This window comes from Podarcis cretensis, assembly GCF_951804945.1.
Source record: "Podarcis cretensis genome assembly, chromosome: 13".
In the NCBI taxonomy this organism is placed as follows: domain Eukaryota; kingdom Metazoa; phylum Chordata; class Lepidosauria; order Squamata; family Lacertidae; genus Podarcis; species Podarcis cretensis.
In genome coordinates this window covers 32,668,016-32,686,698 of record NC_137182.1, presented here as the reverse complement: position 1 = coordinate 32,686,698, position 18,683 = coordinate 32,668,016, and the positions used below count along the sequence as shown (strand labels likewise).

The 18,683-nt window shown below is 40.6% G+C and overlaps 1 protein-coding gene across 1 annotated transcript; it reads left to right on the top strand.

Moving 5' to 3' along the window:
• Positions 1-12,168: 12,168 nt before the first annotated feature.
• On the top strand, positions 12,169-18,572 carry LOC307201578 (vomeronasal type-2 receptor 26-like; the record flags this gene model as incomplete). The annotated part of the gene is made up of 5 exons (XM_079950860.1): positions 12,169-12,330; positions 12,996-13,844; positions 15,281-15,502; positions 16,303-16,435; positions 17,677-18,572. The coding sequence occupies 5 exons, from the start codon at positions 12,169-12,171 to the stop codon at positions 18,570-18,572; spliced, it is 2,262 nt and encodes a 753-aa protein (XP_079806986.1).
• Between the last annotated feature and the right edge of the window lie 111 nt (positions 18,573-18,683).

Here is an 18,683-nt window from a genome sequence, read left to right as displayed (position 1 = left end):
ACATTACTGCAAGATCAACAAGCTAAACATGTTTACTGAATTCCTGGCTGCAGTACAAAAAGTGTTGATTTCTGAAATGATATCTGCAACTCCTCATGGGTGCAACCTATGGGGATTGGGCCAATAAGCCATGTAGTCCAGCAACACCAAATGCATGTGGGAAGCACACATACAGGAACTGAGTGCAACAACATTATCCCCAATTACAACATCAAGCTACTGCCTTGAGAAACATATAAATAGTGGTAGATCATAGCCCTCCAAGTTAGAAGCCATTCATAGCCATATATTTGAATTTGTCTATTCCTCTTTTAAAGCTATGCAAGTTGGTGTCTATCAAGATAGGAACAAAAATTGTGAGGGAGACAACTAGAAATGTAAAAAGATTAAAATAATTAAGAAGATAGGCCATCAAGAAAAGTTAAACGGTGTTTCAAAGCCTCTGTGCCTTATAACAGGCTGTTTACACTCAACTTCTTTGCTTACATTTCCATGACTTCGGTTAACACTGCATGGACCATAATCCAATAAGCAATTGGACCCACTTATATAAAATATCTAGGCAGTGAACAATATATACATGTACACAATTGCAATGCTTTGCATGAGAGCAGAGGGAATGCATTAATGATTCTAGCATTAATGATTCTAGGGTTAGCACGATCTGGTTAATGGCGGATTCCCTCCGAGCTCCGGAGGGAATCGGCTCCGCTGGAGAAGGGTTCTACCGCGACGGCAACGCGGGGACCCTCAGAAACCGCAGGCGCTGAAGCCTGCGGACTTGGTGACTCGGAGGGCACCTAAAGCGCCCCCCGACCCACGAAGAGCCTTTTTAAAGGCTGCGGAGAGGGTACGGGGAGCGGCGTGGTGCTGTGAGTGGACCGCTACTGCAGTGGAGCGTAGCCGCGAGCCATGGCCGGAGACCGCTGACTTTCTTCCCTGAAATTCGGACTTTAATTAATCCGTGAGTAGAATGGAATTTGGACTTTAAAATTTCAACCTTTGAATTCGGTACGATCGGGGGATGTGCTAAAGGGAAGTCCGCACCCCCCTGCTTACAGAAGATCTAAAGCAAGGATTGGAGAACTAAGGTGGAGAGTTCTTTCTTTTTGGTGTTTTTTAAAAGATAATATTTTCATGAATTTGACAGAAGAAGATTTGTGCTGGAGAGTAAGAGTGGAATTTTAGAAGCCTTTGTTTAAACCCCCCCCCCGACCCGGGAGTGTCCTGTATGTGAGCTGGAGAAAAAGGAACAAGGAGTTTGACAGCTGTCAAAGGAGCTGTCAAACGGGCAGTGAAAGTTAAAAATCTTATTATTTAATACCTTTCTGGACTAAATTTGTTATATTTGAATTAAAGTGTTTGGGAACAAAGTAGTGAAATAACAAAGTAACGGACTGTTGGGAAAAGACTATTAAGTAACCAGAATCCCCCTAGGGGAAACATTGAAACACTACAATGGCTGCAGATGGAAAATTACAGGCAGAGATAGAAAGAATGTTCTTTCTTGTGGGAAAGTTGCAGGAGCAGACTACGGCTATGAGTAAACAACTTATAACCTTGAACTCTAAAATAAGTGACTCTGCTGAATGCACAATGGACTTGACCGGGAAAAAATCTGCAGCTGAATTAGAAGAGATAACTTTGGAACAGGAGGAGAGGGAACAAGGAGTGGAGCCAGTACAGATGGAGAGTACCAACCAGAAGCCTACATTGTCAGAATATAAAGAAGAAGACCCTTGGATTACAAATCTGCGAAAGATGCGAAAGAGGAGGGAGGAAGCCCCTGGAACATTTGGAATATTTGAATTTAAAAGAAACAAGAAATATGATTGGGGCCTCCTCTTTGAGTATGGAAGATTAGTTGACCTTTCGCAGCAGCTGGTACCAAGTACTTTGGATGGAAGAAAATTTGATGAGACTGAGCTAGAACTCCTTCGAGACCTGATGACCAACAAAGAGGGCTACCAACAAAATTGGCAGAGAGAGACTGACAGAGACTTAAAGGCCTCAAATGTGAGGAATGCAGGCTAAAAACTGTTTTTGTGGACATGGGGACATTGGGAAGGGACAGAAACCGGGGCGGGGGGGGGGAGAAAGAATTTTAAAAATGTTTATGACCTTTGTGTTTGATTATTATGACCTATTCTTAAGATAAAAGGGAAATTCGTGGAAGGAATTTGGGTCGACCTTAGAAAAGGATTTAATATTTATAAGAAAATTGGATAAGCAAAACTTGGCCAAGTAATAAGAATCAAGTATTTCTTTAAATATATATATATATAATAATAATATGTAAAGGATGAGAGAGATGAGCTTGCTGAGCTAATTTAATTGAATTAGGATATATGAAGGGGTGGGTGGGGGGAGGTCAAGAACTGGGGTTAGGAAAGTAAGGATATGAAACTTTATATGTGTTGTCTTTGTCTGTGTGTGTCTGTGTTCATAAAATGTGAAAACCCAATAAAAATTTTATATATATAAAAAAAAATGATTCTAGCATTTCCGTTCCAAGCATGAGCTGACCACTTACCGGGATAGGGAATCTCTGGTCTATTGGACTACATCTCTCATAATCCCTGACCATTGCCTATAGTGGCTGAGCAAGGCCAGGCCAAGACATTTCGGCACCTGAGGAATACCACAACATGGTGTTCCCTCTCTGACAAGAAAGAAGGGGTGAAGATGTACAGCAGGAACAATGGAGGAATAAAGCTCTGTTCTCCCTTTGGATCCTGATGCCTGAGGCAGTTCCATGATAGAAACTTTATTCGCATTAGCCAATGGCCATAGCAACAATAAAACATTACAATATACACAGAAAAAAATGAAAATTAGTATAAAAGCACAGTTTAGGGTCCTGAATCAACAGTCAGATAGTGGCCCTTATTCTGATTGCCCCTGCTAAGAACCTAGCAACCTTTGCTGTTATCTGCTCCTTTTGGTCTGACAGGAGAAAGGACACTGTGGCAGTGGTTGTGCACCCTGGGGTGGTCAGTACGAGTGGGGTGATTCGTTCCTCAGGTCTTTGTAGAGAGTGCAAGACAGGAGGATGTGTGCCGCTGTTTTGGTGCTACCGTCTCCACAGGAGCAAAGGCATTTCTCATGCGGGATCTTTTGGAATCGGCCCTAAAGTAAAGCAGATGGCAAAAGATTCAGTCTTGCGAGTGTGAAAGCACGTCTGTATTTTGGGATAGCGAGTTTGTGCAGGTATGGAGCCAGAGAATCAAAATGGGAAGATGGAAAATGATCATACCATGAGCAGAATTTCCTTATAGTGTCCAGATTGTTCTGATGCTCGGGGACTTCCGGTTGGCGCCAGCGCTGATGGCGGCTCGCTCTCCGTTCTCCGGAGAGGGAGCTGCTCCGCGAGTTCGGGTCTGACTGCTACGGCGAAGCGGGGACCCTTAAAATCACAGGCGCGGAAGCCTGTGAGCAAGGAGACTCGGTGGGCATCGTTTGCGCCCCCTTTTACTGCGAAAGAGCCTTTTTAAAGGCTCCGGAGGAGCATTGGGGGAGCGCAGAGCTGAGAGTCGTTACCCAGCTCGTGGAGTGAAGCCGCATCGCCATTAGCGGAGAGCGCCGACTTCTTCCTGAAATTTGGACTGAAAGAGACTCCCGTGAGTAGGATTGGCAACCTTCTCGGGACTTTAAATTTAATTCTTTAAAAAAATTTGGCCGAAAGTGGGGATGGTAAACAAAGGAAGTCTGCCTTCCCCAGATTGCATGACTGCTAAAGCAACGGACTTGGTAAGCTGCAATTGACATTCTTTAAGGAAATTTTTTTTTAAAAAGGACTAACCCTAGCATTGACCCAAGTCCCCCCCCCCCTAGGGAGCAGGAACGGGGGGGGGGGGGTGGAAAAAGAAAGGAAACCTGCAGGGAAACTTTTAAAGGGACAATTTACCGCAGACTCTGACTCTGGGAACGGACTGCCTGGGTGAAACACTTTGACAGGGAGCTGTCAGAGATGTTGCAAAGTGGAGACTTTATTTGATACAACCTATTGAGACTTTGTAAAAAGTATACGGTTGCAACTAAAAAGACTGAAAGAAGTTTTTAGTAATTTTCCCCTTAGAGGGTTTTTTGGATTCATTGTTTCTTTGCTATATTGAAGATCTCAGCTCCCTCTAGAGGGCTGAAAGTAACAGTTGCAACACGATTGTTAACAACAAAGTCACTGGATTTTTCCATTCAAACCTGTTCCTGTGAGAACGACCTTGGGACATGAGCGGCCCTGTAGATGAGATAGCAACAAGATCCAAGTCTAAGGCAGCACAAAAGAAAAGGGGCTCTTTATCAGGACTATTGCCAACAGGCCCAGGTGGACAGGAAAAGGGAATAAGTGCATTCATGGAGTCAGTGACGCAGGCATTATTGAAGATAAATGAATCTTTAGAAAGATTGAACAAACAGAGTACAGAAAATACTAAGCAACTGGCAGATCTAACGGCAAAATTGGACTTAAATACTAAGAGCGTAACGTCTAACACAGAGATTATACAACAATTGGTAGAGGAGAACGCCACAATAAGGAAAATTGCAGAAGAAGCTAAATATACTGCGGAATCTACACAGGAAAATTTAGTTCCTGTTTGCAGGAGGCTTGACCAACATGAGGCGACCCTCTCTTTATGGGACATGCAGCGTAAGGAGAAGAATTTAAGACTTAGGTTGGTTCCTGAGAGTGAAGGGGACAACCTAGTGGACTTTCTCACAAAAGAAATTTCAGATTTTTGGCAGGAAAACCTAGAGGGAACAGAATTCGAGATAACAACCGCCTTCAGATTGGGCAGAAGGCAAGGCAGGAAGATTCCAAGGGACTGCCTGATTACATTGAGGTCGAAAGAGGAGAGAGACAAGATACTAAGTTTGCATTATCAGAAAACACTTCAGATTCAAAACGTCTCTGTGCAAATCTACAGGGATATCCCAAAATATATTTTGGAGGTGAGAACTCAGTTCAAGACTTTGGTGGACCTGCTGAAGAAGAACAACATACCTTTCAGGTGGGAATTTCCACAGGGTTTGTCTTTTAACTTCAGAGGAAAGAAAGTTAAGATAAAAACAGCGCAAGATAAAGAACAGTTTCTACACAAACACGGAGAGGACCTGGTGAAAGGGGTCCTGAACTCAACTGCAGATACAGATTTGGGGAACTTGACATTTGGACTCAAATCACCAACGGACGAAGAACAGCTGCAGGGTGCAGTTGGAGGTAACTAACCAACAATGTCTCTGAGATTTTTAACTTGGAACTGTAATGGACTAAACCTTCCCAGAAAAAGGCGCGAGGTTTTCCATATTTTGAAAAAAGAACAATTGGATCTGATTTGTCTACAAGAAACCCACGTGACAAGAGCACAGAGAAGACTACTTATAAATAAAAGATTGGGACAAGAATTTATCTCATCAGATAAAGTTAAGAAAAGAGGAGTGGTGATATATGCAAAAGAGAAATTGGCTCCAAGACAGATTTTCAAAGATGAACAGGGTAGAATCTTGGCAATTGAGATACAGATTCAAGGAGAAAAAATTTTGATATTTGGAATTTATGCACCGAATGAAGGGAAGGCAGAATTTTATAAGAAATTACATGAGACATTAATGAACTATCTGGACTATAAGGTGATCCTATTAGGCGATATGAACGGTGTCGTCTCTACAAATATGGACAAAGCACAAAGACAGGTGATCTCCAAGGATGGGAGACTACCTAAGACTTTCTTTGAAATGACTGACAACTTGGACCTGATCGACATTTGGAGAACAAGAAACCCCCTCGAGAGGGAGGGAACATTCTTTTCAGAATCACAGATGACCTGGACAAGAATAGACCAAATATGGATTACTAGTGGAATGGCTCCTAAGATAAAGAAAGTGGAAATCTGCCCAAAGACATGCTCCGACCATAATGCGGTAAAGATGGAAATGAAAATAACAACAGCTGGCTCCTTCAGATGGAGAATGAATGACACCCTATTTAAAGATCCAGAGGTGTACCAAAAGGCCCAAAAGACTTTGAAGGACTATTTTGAGATAAATCTAAGGACAGAAGTGGAGAAACGAGTGATCTGGGACGCAAGCAAGGCCGTGATGAGGGGTTTCTTGATACAGCAGAACTCCTTGAAAAGGAGGAAACAACAGGAGAAGAAAGATAAAATTTTGGAAAAGATAAAAGACAGTGAAAAGAAATTGAGATCCAACCCAAAGTCACATGAGATCTTGAGACAAATTAAACTGTACCAGAAGCAATATATGGAATTGATGAATCAGGAGATTGAATGGAAAATTAAACGAATGAGACAAAAGACATTTGAATCGGCTGACAAATGTGGGAAACTCCTGTCATGGCAATTGAAGAAGAGACTCAAATTGAACACAGTCACAAGTTTGGAGGTAGATGGAAAGAACATTTCGAAACCAAATGAGATCAGTAACTGCTTTCAGAGTTATTTCAGAAGATTTTATGCACAAGGGCCGGAAAACGAAAGAGAAATTGAAGAATTTCTTAAGAAATATGGATTACAAAAAATTTCGCAACAAAGTATGTTGCTTTTAAATGAGAAAATAACTGAACAAGAAATTGAGGGTGCCATTCAAAACATGCAACTGGGGAAATCTCCAGGGCCAGATGGACTAACCTCCAGATATTACAAAGCTTTGAAAGATTGGATAATTCAGCCGCTTAAGGAGGTTTGTAACGAGATATTAGAGGGGAAAAGGGCACCTGAGACGTGGAAAGAAGCCTTCATCACACTTATACCAAAGACTGAGGTTGATAAAAAACAGATCAAGAACTACCGCCCTATATCACTACTTAATATGGATTACAAAATTTTTGCAGACATTTTGGCAAAAAGATTAAAGAAGGTGTTGGTGGAGGAGATCCATAAAGATCAGGCAGGCTTTCTCCCGGGTAGGCATATATCTACTAATGTAAGGAATATAATTGATATTATAGAAATGTTGACAGTGAACATTAATACGAAGGCAGTTTTAATTTTTGTGGACGCGGAGAAAGCCTTCGACAATATATCTTGGAAATTTATGAAAAAGAATCTCCACGGGATGGGGGTAGGCCAAAGGTTTGAAAATGGTATAAGTGCAATTTATTCTGAGCAAAAGGCAAAGCTAATTGTAAATAATGTGGTTATGGATGAATTACCTATAGAAAAAGGGACACGTCAGGGGTGCCCAATATCCCCATTACTTTTTATATCGGTCCTGGAGGTCCTGTTAAATATGATTAGGGGGGACCAGCTGGTAAAAGGGATTCAGGTCGGAGCCAGACATTACAAATTAAAGGCTTTTGCAGATGACTTAGTACTGACCTTGCAAGAGCCAGACACTAGTACCAAAAGAGCTTTAGAACTAATTCAAGTATTTGGCCAGGTCGCAGGATTTAAGTTGAATAAACAAAAAACTAAGGTACTGGAAAAAAATTTAACAAATGTTGAAAGGGATAGATTCCAAGAGGAAACTGGGTTAGTGGTGGCAAAGAGTGTAAAATACCTGGGGATTAACATGACATCTAAGAATGTAAACTTATTTAAGGACAACTATGATAAGTGCTGGACTGAGATAAAGAAAGATTTAGAAATATGGTCAAACCTGAAGCTTTCCTTGTTAGGTCGAATTGCAGTAATCAAAATGAATGTATTGCCTAGAATGTTATTTTTGTTTCAGACAAATTACAAAGAAGTGGCAGAAAGACATATCTAAATTTGTCTGGCAGGGCAAAAAGCCCAGAATTAAGTTTAAGATACTTACCGATTCTAAAGAAAGAGTGGGGTTTGCCCTGCCGGACTTAAGACTCTACTATGAATCGGAAGCTTTCTGCTGGTTAAAAGATTGGCTACTTCTTGAAAATGCAGACATTCTAGATTTGGAAGGATTTGACAATAATTTTGGTTGGCATGCATATATCTGGTATGACAAGGTTAAAGTGTATAAGGGTTTTAAAAATCATATTGTCAGGAAAGCACTATATAATGTTTGGATACGGTACAAAGATTTATTGGAAAACAGAACTCCCAGGTGGCTTTCACCTATGGAGGCTAAGGAGGTAAAGAAACTTAATATGAGAACCAATTGGCCGAAATATTCTGAGATTTTAGAACAAGAAGGTGGTGAATTTAAACTACAAAGTTATGAGAAAATAAAGTCTAAGGTACGAGATTGGCTCCATTATTTTCAAATAATGGAGGCTTTCAAACAAGACAGGAAAATTGGTTTCCAGGTGGAAAAATCGAAATTAGAAACAGAATTGTTAGAACCCAATACTAAGAATTTATCAAGAATGTACAACTTGCTGTTGAAGTGGAATACAATAGATGAGACAGTGAAGTCTGCTATGGTTAAATGGGCACAGGACATAGGTCATGACTTTATGTTTGCTGACTGGGAGCAGTTATGGACCACAGGTATTAAATTTACGGCATGTAATGCCTTACGAGAAAACATTATGAAAATGATTTATAGGTGGTACATGACCCCAGTCAAGCTTGCGAAGATTTATCATCTGCCCAATAACAAATGTTGGAAATGTAAAGAGACTGAAGGTACCTTTTTCCACCTTTGGTGGACCTGCCCAAAGATTAAGGCCTTCTGGGAAATGATTTATAATGAAATTAAGAAAGTGCTTAAGTGCACCTTTAACAAGAAACCAGAGGCATTTCTCTTGGGTATGGTCGGCCAGCTGGTGTCGAAGAAGGATAAGAATTTCTTTTTGTATGCTACTACGGCAGCAAGGATTCTTCTAGCAAAGTATTGGAAGACACAAGAGCTACCCACGCTGGAGGAATGGCAGGCGAAAGTGATTGACTTTATGGGACTGGCAGAAATGACCGGCAGAATCCGCGACCAAGAGAAAGAGACTGTGGAAGAAGATTGGAAGAAATTTAAGATGCATCTTAAGAATTATTATAAAATTGAGGAGTGTTAAAATGCTGAGGGAAAAGAAGACGTAGAACTGCAGCGAAAAATTGGGTTTAATTTTAGGGTGGAATAGAAAAAGAGGATGAATTTATATTTAATTGGGTAAGAAAGGGTGCTGAATAATGGTACTAAATTAAGGATGCAAAAAGGGAAAGGTATGGGGAAGTCCGGGAAAAGAGGGTTATGGAAATAAGGTTAAGAAAATATGAGTTTTTTGTTTGTTTGTTTTTATGTTGTTTTTTGTTTTTGTTAAAAAATTGGCAATTAATAAAAATCTTTATAAAAAAAAAACAGATTGTTCTGATGCTCAATATCTTTTAGACATTGACAAATTAGACTGTTTGCTTTGGTAAGGCCCGTAGTGAGTAGGTGTTGTGTGGATAGGCCACAAGAGTGGAGTTTTTGGTAGACAGTTTTAAGCCAGGCACTTTTGTAGTAGTCTTGAAGTACTAGGGGTAGTAGTGTATGGGATCTGTTCTCCCTATTGATCCTGATGCCTGAGGCAGTTGCCTCCCCTTGTTTGATAGGTTGGCTGGCCCTGTGGCTGGGGTTTATAGAATTTGGGGTTCCATAACATATGTAAGGGCCACAGGTTCTTTATCACTGCTCTATGGCTTCATTCCAAATCTTGTCTATTCTGAATGATTTTCCCTGCTCTTGATTCAATAGGGAAACAGATATGAGACACCACCCAGTAAACAAGTTTTCTTCAGCTATTCTGCTGCCCATGAGCAGAATGCCTTGGGGATGCAGCTGTGAACCTTGCAATTATCTCAAATTATGGATATCTGCTTTCTTGCCCAAAGCAACATAGATTTTCAATGACTACTTGCAGAATCAAGATGAAAATACATATACTGTAAAATATGCTTGTTCCTTTCAGAGCTCTTGAGGACAGACTGTGAACATGAAAGGCAGCTGAAAGTTTTAGAGAAAGTATCACTGTTGACCAACAGTGTCAGGAGACAACTGATATTAGGATTTTGCTCAAGGGGGGTGGTGGAAGGATTCTCGGTTATGTTTGCAATGCTGTTTTTGTTGCTGTGGCTACTGATTTTGCGGTTGGTGTTTCACCCTCTGACTGAGTGCTGGATGCACCCAATTATTTGCAGGAGGAGTGATCCCTTCCAGATCCCACATGAGTATTATCATCCAGGTGACATTATCATTGGTGGTATTTCTTCACAGTTTTTCATATTTTTTGGCACCATAGAATTCAATCAACACCCCAATACAATGCTTATTCGGGATCCTGTGTAAGGAACTTCCTGTCTCTCATAAAATACTAACATACAGTTTATACTACTCCCATTGATATGGAGTGGGGAAAAAATATCAGCTCAGGTGCCATGTTCCCTTATGAAACATCTTCCCAGGGGCTGTATTCCAGTGATGGGTAGGGCCAAAGGGCACTGAGTCCATGGACTTTGCCAGAGCTAAAATTGGGTGCAACAGTAGAAATTATTCTTGGCTCTGTAGAGTAGGCTACCTTCCAGTCATGCAAATGTCAAGATGTTTCTACACACCCACTCCTCACACACATCCATCCATGTTCATACAAGCAAAAAATACAACATCCAGAGTCCAAGGACACATCCCATGAAGGCAAAACTGCAGATAAGGTCTCATGGCAAAAGCCGAGGGTCTTATCTAGGGAAGCCATATACGCTTGTCAAAGAGGCGTTTTCAGAGTGGTATGACCAGTGTCGAAACACTGGGCACAGCACTTCAGGGCGCACCAAAATAGTACTGTAGAATGGAACATGAGTGGAGGCAGCAGGAGGGGAGAGGAATTTCAGCATTGTACAGTGTGCTGCTGAAATTTTGAGAGCCAAAGTCCGCCAAAGCTTGTCAGGTCTATCAATTTCTGCTGCCCAACAGTTATTTGAGGTTTACATAATATCCATTGAATTTTATCTTCAGTTATTCTCTATCTTTTGTAATGCATTCATCATCTTTCTGCTTTCCCCTGTCAATCACTGTAGTTTCTTCTTTATCCCATTTTTGCCTGTAGCCGGGGTGGCAAATAATGCAGCATTATTGTACTTTTGTTGTACAATCTCAATTTCTGGTATTTTTCATAAGTCCTTCCTTCAATCACCCCTTTCACTATGAATTGCATTCTCTATTTTAAAATAAACACATTGTGATTTAATTATAAATATCCACAGCTGGTGGGAGAGCATTTAGAATCTTGATTTCATGACTGAATGTTTTCGGCAGTGCTTTGAGAAGGTGCTGGTCAGGATGATGAAATTTATAACATAACTATCTATCTACCACTATATTGTAGCCTGGCAAATTATGGGCAGTCCTGAAATTCAATATGCTACTGAGGCACAATGGGGTCTATTGTGTGCACAATGTAAATGTGAGTTACATTTTAATTAAGCAGCATCATGGTTTCCTGATTTCCTATGAAGTAATTTCATTCTTTCACAAACAAAATTATACAACTTTTCATTATGCAGGGCAGATTTTATTGAAGCACACACTAGCTGATGTTCTTTGCTGCCCCTAGAACCCACACTGTTCAAACATGTTTTCAATTTATATTCCTCTTAATGGTAAGTTTTCTGGTAAATTTTTCTTAGTAAGAAAAATAAGTTGAAATAATCGTTGCAACAAAGGTTCATAGTTTAAAGTAGATTTTGAGAGAGCATGACACCCATTCATAGATTATTTCAACAGCAGATATAATAATATCGGTTGAATGCAGAATCAATTGAAGTTTGTTTGGATACAAAATTCTCCCTTGCTTGCTTTATTATCAACAGAGCTCCAGAAATATGAATAGTATAAAATGTTTAAGAACAGTCTCAACCCATCTCCCTCTCTCTTTTCAAATTCAAAAAGTTTGCTTAAATTAATAAGAAGGCAAGCAGCTCACAGACATAAAAGAGCCATCCTCTTAAAGTGATCCCATCTATTTTTGTTTCAGTTATTTGTAGTTTGAAGTCATATACACATTGCTTTGGAAGATACATATGGCAGTACTGATGAAAAGGATGTCAGACCCAAAAACAGATGTCTTTGCAAGAACAGTTATTCATGAGGTCTAAAATATTGGTTTAATGTGGTATATATTTTTATTGCAGTGTAGTGACAAAAAACTTCCAGCATGTACTGTCCTTAGTATTTGCACTGAAGGAGATCAATGAGAATCCCAGGATCTTACCAAATGTTTCATTGGGATTTCACATCTATGACAGCTACTTCAATGCCAAGATGACGTATCAGACTACTCTGAATCTTCTCTTTAGCCTGAAAGAGATTGTCCCTAACTATAAGTGTGACACACAGAAGAATCTGATAGCTGCCATTGGGGGACTTGACTCTGAAGTCTCTCAATACATGGCCACGTTCTTAAATGTGTACAAGATTCCTCAGGTAGGATATGCATGTAAGATACTGCAGTTTTACAGATATGCTGCCCCTTGTCCATATAATGGGGGGAAATCTGCCATATTCAATGGAGTAGAAAGTCTTAAGGGACTTCCTCCAAAATGGAGGGTGGCAGTGAGAATTCATGGAGCCCAGTGTTGGGTTGGCACTTAACTTTCTAAGGGCTGGACCCATCCCAGAAACCTCTGTGTTCAGCACAACATGCTGCCTGCCCATCCTGAATACTGTGGGATTAGTCAGTCACTGTCTAACATTTATGGGTACTCCTTACTTGGCTTCTGAGTCTCTCCCCCCTTTATCTTTCTTTTTTGCTAATTCCACATTGCCTTGCAATTGGAATATTTAGAGCTGAGTGTTTATGATTTAGCTAAATGGCTTCTGATCTCACAATTGCTATTATGTGTGGGCCAGGACACTCTTTCCTAGGGTGGGTGAAAGAGAATATTTCTCTTTCTTTCCCCATAAGTTCCCACATGTCGTTTCTTTGACACTTTATGGTACTGCTGCATACCCTCAAGTTAATGAATTATAATCTTTCACCACAGTTATGCCTCTTGAGCCTTCATTCTGAGGTTAACAGCAGAAAAATAGAGTTAAAATATGTCCACACTATATCTGAAAGCACACAATCTGTGCATACTGTTTCTCAGGTCTCTTATTATTTATTTGGTTCTTCTCTGGATGCTAAAATCCAATACCCTTTCATATACCGAGTGGTCCCCAATGAAGAAAATCAGTACACTGGAATTATCCAACTACTTTTGCATTTCCAGTGGACGTGGGCTGGGATTATCACACTGGCTGATGATAAAGGAGAGGATTTTGTGCAGACCTTGATGCCAAAGCTTTCCCATAATGGCATCTGCTTGGCTTTCACAGACAGAATGCCACCATTGACAGATGTCTCTGAATTACTCGATGGCTACCAAGAGGCATGGGAGAAGACTAGCCTTGACAAAGACAGGAAAGCAAAGGCAGTTATTGTATATGCAGAAACATTGTCTATGGTGGGTTTAATATTATTGCTGTACCAAGTAGAAAGCGAAGATATGGCTGGGGCATCTCTAGGCAGAGTGTGGATTATGACCGCTGCATGGGACTTCCCAGCATTACAGTATCAAAGGGACTGGAATATAACACTCTTCCAAGGAGCTTTGTCCTTTGCAGTGCACTCTACTGAGGTCTGGGAATTTCACAACTTCCTCCACATCTTTAAACCAGACTCATGCAGTGGTAACAATTTCATAAGAGACTTCTGGGAACAAGCATTTCACTGTGTATTTTTAGATTCCCCTGTGGCTGGAGAGAATGATGGGGCCTGCACTGGGAAGGAAAGGTTGGAGAGCCTTGCTACACCAGTTTTTGAAATGAGCATGACCCCCCAAAGCTACAGTGTATACAATGCTGCCTATGTCTTAGCACATGCTTTGCATGCCATGTACTCACTGAACTCCAAGCACAGAGCTGTGGCAATACTTCCAAATGTGCGGCCGTGGCAGGTACTAACTCATTGCCAAGGCAACTCTACAGATATGATTAGAAAATGCAGAATACTATTATGTTCAACTAATCTGACAACTGACAACATGCCTTACAGGGTTGTACCCAACTAAGTTCAACTCAGAAAAGATCCATTGAAATAAGTGGACTTAAGTTAGTCCTATTAATTTCCATGGATCTACTCTGTGTTGGATAAACATTGGATACAACCCATAATATTGCAAGTGAAATTTCTCAGTTTCTTTTTTCATGAAATACATATAGCACAGGATACATTCCCCTTCTTCTCAGGCAGTTGGGATAGTAAGTCCTGACTAAAGGCAATCAAGGGAAGAGAAGGAGAGTTTTGTGTTCTATAAATAATGCAGGAGCAGGAGGGAGGGAAAGCACAATTAAATACTTGCCTCTGGAATTTATGGATTGCCAACATCAAGCATTATGTCTGTACCAGATCCAGATGAGTGAAAACGGGCAAGAGAGATTGTTTGAAAATGAGCAAATAAACATTTATTCTGAAATATTAGAGAAGTGAGAAATCTCCTTTCTGCTAGTAGCTTGCCAAAAAAAAAAAAAAAAAAAAAAGGAAGGAAGGAAGGAAGGAAGGAAGGAAGGGAGGGAGGGAACATGTCTTCATCCTCAATGCTATAGAATAGCACACGTGCTTGAAAAAATGCAATGTCTCAAATTGACAACAGATTTGAATATGGAGGAAATGAGTGATTAGAGTTACACACATATACTGAGTGCTCAAATTTATTTATTTATTTAGTCCATTTTTATCTTGCCTTTCTTCCCTCATGGAACAAATGGAAACTTTCATTACATAGGTTTACACTCCAACTAAACCCAGGCCTGATTAACTTCAGCAATGTTGCTGCATCTTGGGCCCTTAGACCATGGCCTTGGTAACCTTGGTAACCAGATGGTTTTTAGGACCCAGTTCATTTAGCAGCTTGTATTGCTTGGGCCAAGATTATCTCAATGGCCCCCTACTACCTATTAATTCAGATCATCATTGTAACTACCCTCCATACCCTCCCCCAATCTGAAATGCAGTGGGAGGATAAACAAAGTAGGGCCTTCTAAGTTGTCTTGGTGAAGTCCTTTTTGATGTAGACCTGTTGCTGATGAGTTTTAGAGTACAACTTTTACACATAATTTAAGAAAACTGCAAATTAGTTATAGTCATTGATAACTCTCTTATTTTATTGCTACTGTTCTGGATTGATTTCTTTTTTACGGTTTTTATTGTGTAATTATGTCTTAAGTAGTCTTCTTTATTTCACTGTTCAGTTGCCTTGTAGGTCCTGGTGAGACAGGTTATCAATATTCTATATTCTATGGATAATAAAGAAAGTTGGATGCAGAACAAAAATATTTATATTGTTTCCCATTCTATAACTTTTAAAAGCTGCTTTTACCTCTTTGATTGTAGCTCCATCCTTTCTTGAGGAGAATCTCTTTCAACAACAGTGCTGGGGACCAAGTGTCATTGGATGAGAAAGGTGAATTAGAAAGTGGATTTGATATTATAAACTGGGTAACTTTCCAAAATAGATCTTTCTCAAGGGTGAAAGTAGGAAGGCTGGATCCATGGGCAGGCAGAGGGCTGACCGTTCATGATGAGATGATCACATGGCATAGCATGTTTAACCAGGTAGAGTCTGAATTTTAGTTCTAAGTACAAAATATTAATGTTGAGTACAATATTCACTACTCATCCAGTTATCACACATCTCATTGTACTTTCATACATCCATTTAAAAAAAATAAATATCTGAGCATAAGCAAATATACTGTAAGCAAAAAAGAAAACAACCCCCTTGTTTTTTTAAAACCCTCATTTTGCTGAATGTTTCTTTTTCATAAAATGAAAGAATAAATTCAGTGAGACAAAACTATGTATTTCACTAGCAGTATGCATTCCATTATTGTTCCACAAAGAGATCTAGAGATGCATCAAAGAAAGCAGGTATTGCGAAACTTATGTGAAATAGAGACCATAAATGGATAGGCTATGTCTTTTATTGAGTTCAAAGTCAACTTCCAGGCTCATTCATCTTGTACATCCATAAACTCGCCATCCACCCAATCACTCCACACAGTCACCAAACTGCTATAACAAATCACCCCTTCTGCTCTACCAAAAATGTACTGTAACACCAGAAAACGAAGCTGTTCACTAACAGAACTGTATAAGGTATCAAAACAAATTGCCACCCATCATACAGATGTACTGTCCCCAAAATCAATCTGGCTTTCAACTAGTTGTACAGAACTAAGGCAAAAAGCATTTCTAACAAAAGTCAATTTTGGGAGTAATTGTTATAGCTCCCAGAAAGGATCAACATGTACTGCATACAAAATTATCTCTCTGATGGAATTGTTTTCTGTGTGAATCATTCATTGAGATAAGCATGCACTAAGTATGTTTTCCTCCTTTCTGTTTATGGACAGAAGGCCCCCTCTTCAGTGTGTAATGACAAGTGCCATCCAGGCTATGTTAGCAAAAAGAAGGAAGGGGAGCCATTCTGTTGCTACGATTGTGACCCATGTCCAGAAGGGAGGATTTCTAATAAAAAAGGTAGGTGTCTACCATGTTGTAGCAGTGGTTCCCATGCTGTGGGCAGTAGACCCCTTGCTTGAATCAAGCGTCCAGTATCTGTTCCCATATCCAGAACTATTTACGGTGGCTTTCATGTGGCCCATTTGCCAAAAAGCAAGGCAGCCTCCTCTGGCTTTCTGCCTGGGCTGGGGTGGACTAACTGTGCTTCAACTTGAATTTGCATCCCATAACTCCTGAGAGGAGGCAGGAGGCCTCCTCCAGTACTGAGTCACTAAAGGGCACCCACAGCTGCTCATTCTGTATTGTGGTAGCTGAGAAGCCAACTTGTGAGCCACCTCAGAGCTTCCACTGACCATGCCCACTGATTCTGGGGAGGAGGTGGAGGGTCCCCAGTGGCAGCAGGAGCACAAGAGTGCTCCTCCTGAAGGCTCACTCAGAAGGCTATCCAGGCAAACATCCAGATGGCTGTCCAGGCAAACACTCAAGAAGTGCCTTTCTAAGCAACAAGCCTGGAGAAAGGCCTGCTAGAGTGTCAGTTCCCTTCATACACAGTTATGTCCACTGTCACTCTCTTGCACTCTCTACTGATACGAAACTGTGATCAGCATTTTCACTTCCCACTCTGTGGTGTCTCCACCATTGCCCAGGTAGGGGAAACCTCAACAAGCATCAACAGCTTCCCCCTCCAGCAGAGGACCTCTGCATTTGATGGTTGCTTGACAAACAAGAGCCTGACACGATAGGGACAATTTACACGGGTGAAATTTTCAAAGCTTGAAAAATTTTACCTGTGGGTGGGTGTGAACTGGTAGCCCACAGTGGCAATGTCTTCTACATATGTTGATACAAAATGAAGCCCCATTTCATTTCAATAAGAAAAGGCTCTGATTCTGGATCAGGCCCAATGCTCAGATGCTGTTTTAAAATCACCTCTGGCCGTGAGGCAAATGGGGTCCATGAAAAAAAAATCTGGTTAAAAAGGAGTCCTCCTATTCATAAAGACTGGGAACTACTAAATTGGAGCATTCTTTTCTTATTCTCATCTCTTGTATCACTTATGTCAAGACTAGAAAATTCATAATGTAGGAATTTTATTTTTTGTACTTTAAGGAAAGGAATCTTAGAGGCCTATAAACTCACATTGTAATTAGCTAGGTGATTCTGAATGTTCCTTTGCCAGGATTACTGAGTGTCCAGAGAGGCCATTTTGTACATGTTTCCTTGATTGAGGTGTTGTTATATCTTTTTTATTCTTTCTGAAATAGACAAATGTATAAAATGCCCAGAAGATGAGTATCCAAATGGAGACCAAGATGGATGTCTACCAAAGAGTTTAAACTTTCTGTCTTATGATGAAATGTTGAGTATCACTTTAGCTTTTATGACATTTGCATTTTCTGTGACCACAGCTTTGGTGCTAAAAATATTCATTAAATACCAGAAAACTCCCATTGTCAAAGCCAACAATCGTGGCCTCACGTTTACTCTGCTCATCGCCCTCTTGCTTTGCTTCCTCTGCTCTTTGCTATTCTTTGGAAGGCCTCAGACAGTGACCTGCCTCCTAAGGCAAACAGCTTTTGGCATCGTCTTCACTGTGGCTGTTTCTGCTGTGTTGGCAAAAACCATCACTGTGATTTTGGCATTCATGGCTACAAGGCCAGGATCCAGGATGAGGAATTGGGTGGGGAAAAGACTGGCAGCTTCTATTGTTTTCTCTTGTTCCCTCACTCAAGGAGCTCTTTGTACTGTGTGGCTCCTTACTGCTCCTCCATTCCCAAATTTGGACATGGACTCTTTGGCTAATGAAATTGTGGTTGAATGTAATGAAGGGTCTGTCCCTATGTTTTATTCTGTTCTCGGGTACCTGGGGTTTCTGGCTCTTGTCAGCTTTGTTGTGGCTTTTCTTGCTAGGGCATTGCCCAGCACTTTTAATGAAGCCAAGTTCATCACTTTCAGCATGTTGGTGTTTTGCAGTGTGTGGGTCTCTTTTGTGCCAACTTACCTGAGCACAAAGGGAAAATACATGGTGGCTGTGGAGATCTTCTCCATCTTAGCCTCTAGTGCTGGATTGTTGGGCTGTATCTTTGCTCCTAAATGCTATATAATTTTACTGAGGCCTGAGCTGAACAACAAGGAGCACTTAACAAGGAGAAATAAGTAGCAGTTAGAAACTTGGGTGTGGTTGTCCAGTGCACTTTTCTTTTAAATATGAGCTGCTTAATGGAAATAAGGTAGCCTAAGTCACATGTCTTTATTTGTCAGGAAGCCTAAG